We start from the raw sequence: 2,926 nt of genomic DNA on the forward strand, positions 1-2,926 counted from the left end.
CGTAATTATTAGTTAGTCCAGTATTCAGTTTCTTTTGGTTTTTGAAGGTAGTGCTTTGCTGAGTTCATATGAATTCGACAAAGCACATCATAATTTAAAAAAAAGGAGGAATTAATTCAGGAATAGGACACTTAATTAGCACCTAATTATGCAAAATGGTTGATTGTGTTCTGCCAACCTTACTGTTTGATTAGTCACCTTTGGAATTTTTATTAATATGTGGGAAATCCAGGGGCGGACTGGCCCGGGGGGGGGCGGTTGATGTTAGGTTGTTCATTCAAAAAATTCTGTTTTTATGTATAAGTGTTTTACAATGAATTTATCATTTTTTGTCGTATGAAAGTGCTGAAACACAATGATAGGCGAAAAAAACTGTATTGTAATTGATTTTCGAGATAGGAATACTTTAAAATGAAGCAATGCACCGCAGAGCTCCCCCCGCCTCCCCACCAACTACCGTAATACTTTACCCGTAACCTATGCAACCGTAAGTACCCAGTCCGCCCCTGGGGAAATCGTACTTAACTTGAACTTCATTTTTTATCGCTCGTTAGTCGTTATACTTATTGTTAGATTTTTACATCTGTAATTTTTTGCCACTGGACACAGTTACAAATAAAAAAAAAAGCCATAACCCTGGGTGGGCAACAGAGACCCCCCATAAGTAATTTGGAGTGGGCATGTGCCCACCTATAGACACATCCTTGGCTACGTGCCCGTGAACCAGGAAGTACTCTTGCATCATTTGGAATCCAGTGTAGTAAATTTGGATCACATAATATCCAGTTAGTGCGACGCCATATATAGCGGTTTGTGCTGACCTGGCGTAGCGTCGTCTCAACACCTGATTTCGAATGAAATAAAACACGCAAAAAACGTGGGGCAGTAAAGACACGCTCTCAAGGCTTCTTTTCTAAACCCTGCGTATGTGACGGCACGATGCCAAATGTGCATAAACCAGTGTGTTGAATCGCCCTTGCAGTTTTGGTAACACAAAGATTTGACAAAATGTAAGCAAGTATTGTCAAGCAATTATCATCGACACAGTTTACTACAAACTTGGACTTGAATTTTTTGATCCAAGAGTACAAATCTGCGACATTGATTAAAGAATAAATGAGAAATTAGTTGTATCTTAGTAGATACACTTCAGGTGATTCCTGCAAAGAAAATGAAACTTTTGTAAAATCATTACAGAAGAAAATTAAGCACTTTTGAAATTCATTTATTTTATGATTGAATAAAGCCACTTGACAGTAAAAACATCATAAATGCAATTTAGTCTACTTCTACATAGTGGCACAAATTTAGCATATTACAAGAGTATGAAATCACAATGCTATTGGAACATCTTTTAACAAGTGATACAAGTACAAATTATTTACTGCCTAATTTGGAATGATATTGATTTCCACAGTCAGGTAAAGGTTGAGGCTATCAATAATAAAAAAGAAAAGTAGTAATGATGGAAAACTTAATTATAATACGTAAAGATAATATGCGTGGAACTTAAAGCTGACCACAATCGGCAACAATAATTTTCTTGGAGGTCTTTCCAGATTGTGAACCAAGTGCTTCGATTTTCTTTACAACATCCATTCCCTCTACTACTGCACCAAAAACCACATGCTTATTATCGAGCCATGTAGTTTTAACAGTGGTAATGAAAAATTGGGAACCGTTTGTGTTGGGCCCAGCATTGGCCATCGACATGATTCCAGGGCCCGTGTGCTTCAAGGTGAAGTTTTCGTCCTGAAACTTGTTACCATAAATGGACTTTCCTCCGGTACCGTTGTGATTGGTAAAATCACCGCCTTGGCACATGAAATTCGGAATAACACGGTGGAAAGTTGAGCCTTTGTATCCGAAACCCTTCTCCCCAGTGCAGAGAGCTCGGAAATTTTCACAAGTTTTTGGAGTAACATCAGTCCGTAGCTATAAATAAAAAAGAAAAATTTATAACATTTATATATAAATTATGACTAAGTAAAATATTCCGTTGGCGGGGCGAGGGACGCGGATTAACGCGTCGCTAAGCACATGCACAAATTTTCACTATAATTCCGCATTTTTCAATATTCACTTAATAATGCGAAAATTTTCCAGAAAAACTTGATAAAGCGCAGAGAATTTGATAATGGAATCTTAATTAACATGTGTTAACCGGCGGCCGGCATAATGAAACGACTAGTGAAGGACATCAGCCATGCACAATAAAAAGCGAAAAATACACTTACCTCGATCACAATTCTTCCCACAGGTTGATTATCTGCGGTCATATCAAAAAATACGCGAGGGTGTTCCATTTTTTGTGCTAAAAATCTCACTGCAGAAGCAGATATCAATCGTGCTCGAAAGATGCGAGAGGGAAGTGGGCACTGGAAAGAGGGAAGAAAACTCGCTTGGCGACAAAGCGTACGAAGTGCCATCTTGCAGGAAACCGCAATATATCGCTGTTGTCAAATTTCATTATTACAGGAGGAATTACGTAACTTGGGATTTGTTATCGCTAATCATTTCTTAATTAAAAGTCTTAAAAGTATTACAGATACGCTACGTAAACATTGCATTCCACTTTTGATTAAAAATGATGGCGTGTGAGAGTATAATCGATATATCTGTATTGTGAATAAGAATAGTTTACTTACCTTTAGAAACTCGAATTACTCCAGCTGATTGACCCTATTTTTAGTTCGCAGTAGCTTTTAACAGCTAAAGCGTGGTATCGATTGTAAAACCATTTTACACATATTTAAGTATTTGTACTTATTACTTTTAAACACTAACGAAAGCAATCCTTTTTCTGTTCGTCCGTCAGTTTGTCCCTAGTCATCAAGTCCTATCTGTATTTTATCAAAATAGCGCATGCAAGTTTTAAAATTGTGTTTGTTAGAAAACCAATCCTAAAGACTCTGTGGAGACATCG

At 37.4% G+C, this 2,926-nt stretch overlaps 1 protein-coding gene across 1 annotated transcript; it reads right to left on the minus strand.

Moving 5' to 3' along the window:
• Positions 1-1,268: 1,268 nt before the first annotated feature.
• LOC116181988 (peptidyl-prolyl cis-trans isomerase) lies at positions 1,269-2,428 on the minus strand. Its single transcript, XM_031502448.1, has 2 exons — positions 2,238-2,428; positions 1,269-1,935 (listed from the first exon to the last, which is right to left on the minus strand). The coding sequence occupies exons 1-2, from the start codon at positions 2,304-2,306 to the stop codon at positions 1,510-1,512; spliced, it is 495 nt and encodes a 164-aa protein (XP_031358308.1). The 5' UTR covers positions 2,307-2,428; the 3' UTR covers positions 1,269-1,509.
• Between the last annotated feature and the right edge of the window lie 498 nt (positions 2,429-2,926).

Source organism: Photinus pyralis, unplaced genomic scaffold, assembly GCF_008802855.1.
Source record: "Photinus pyralis isolate 1611_PpyrPB1 unplaced genomic scaffold, Ppyr1.3 Ppyr1.4_unclustered_Scaffold314, whole genome shotgun sequence".
Classification (NCBI taxonomy): Eukaryota; Metazoa; Arthropoda; class Insecta; order Coleoptera; family Lampyridae; genus Photinus; species Photinus pyralis.

Excerpts from the sequence above, each read along its gene's own strand:
- LOC116181988 (XM_031502448.1), bottom strand. The coding sequence starts at position 2,306 with ATGGAACACCCTCGCGTATTTTTTGATATGACCGCAGATAATCAACCT. Across the intron at positions 1,936-2,237 it reads TGGGAAGAATTGTGATCGAG|CTACGGACTGATGTTACTCC; the intron begins GTAAGTGTATTT and ends TTTTATTTATAG.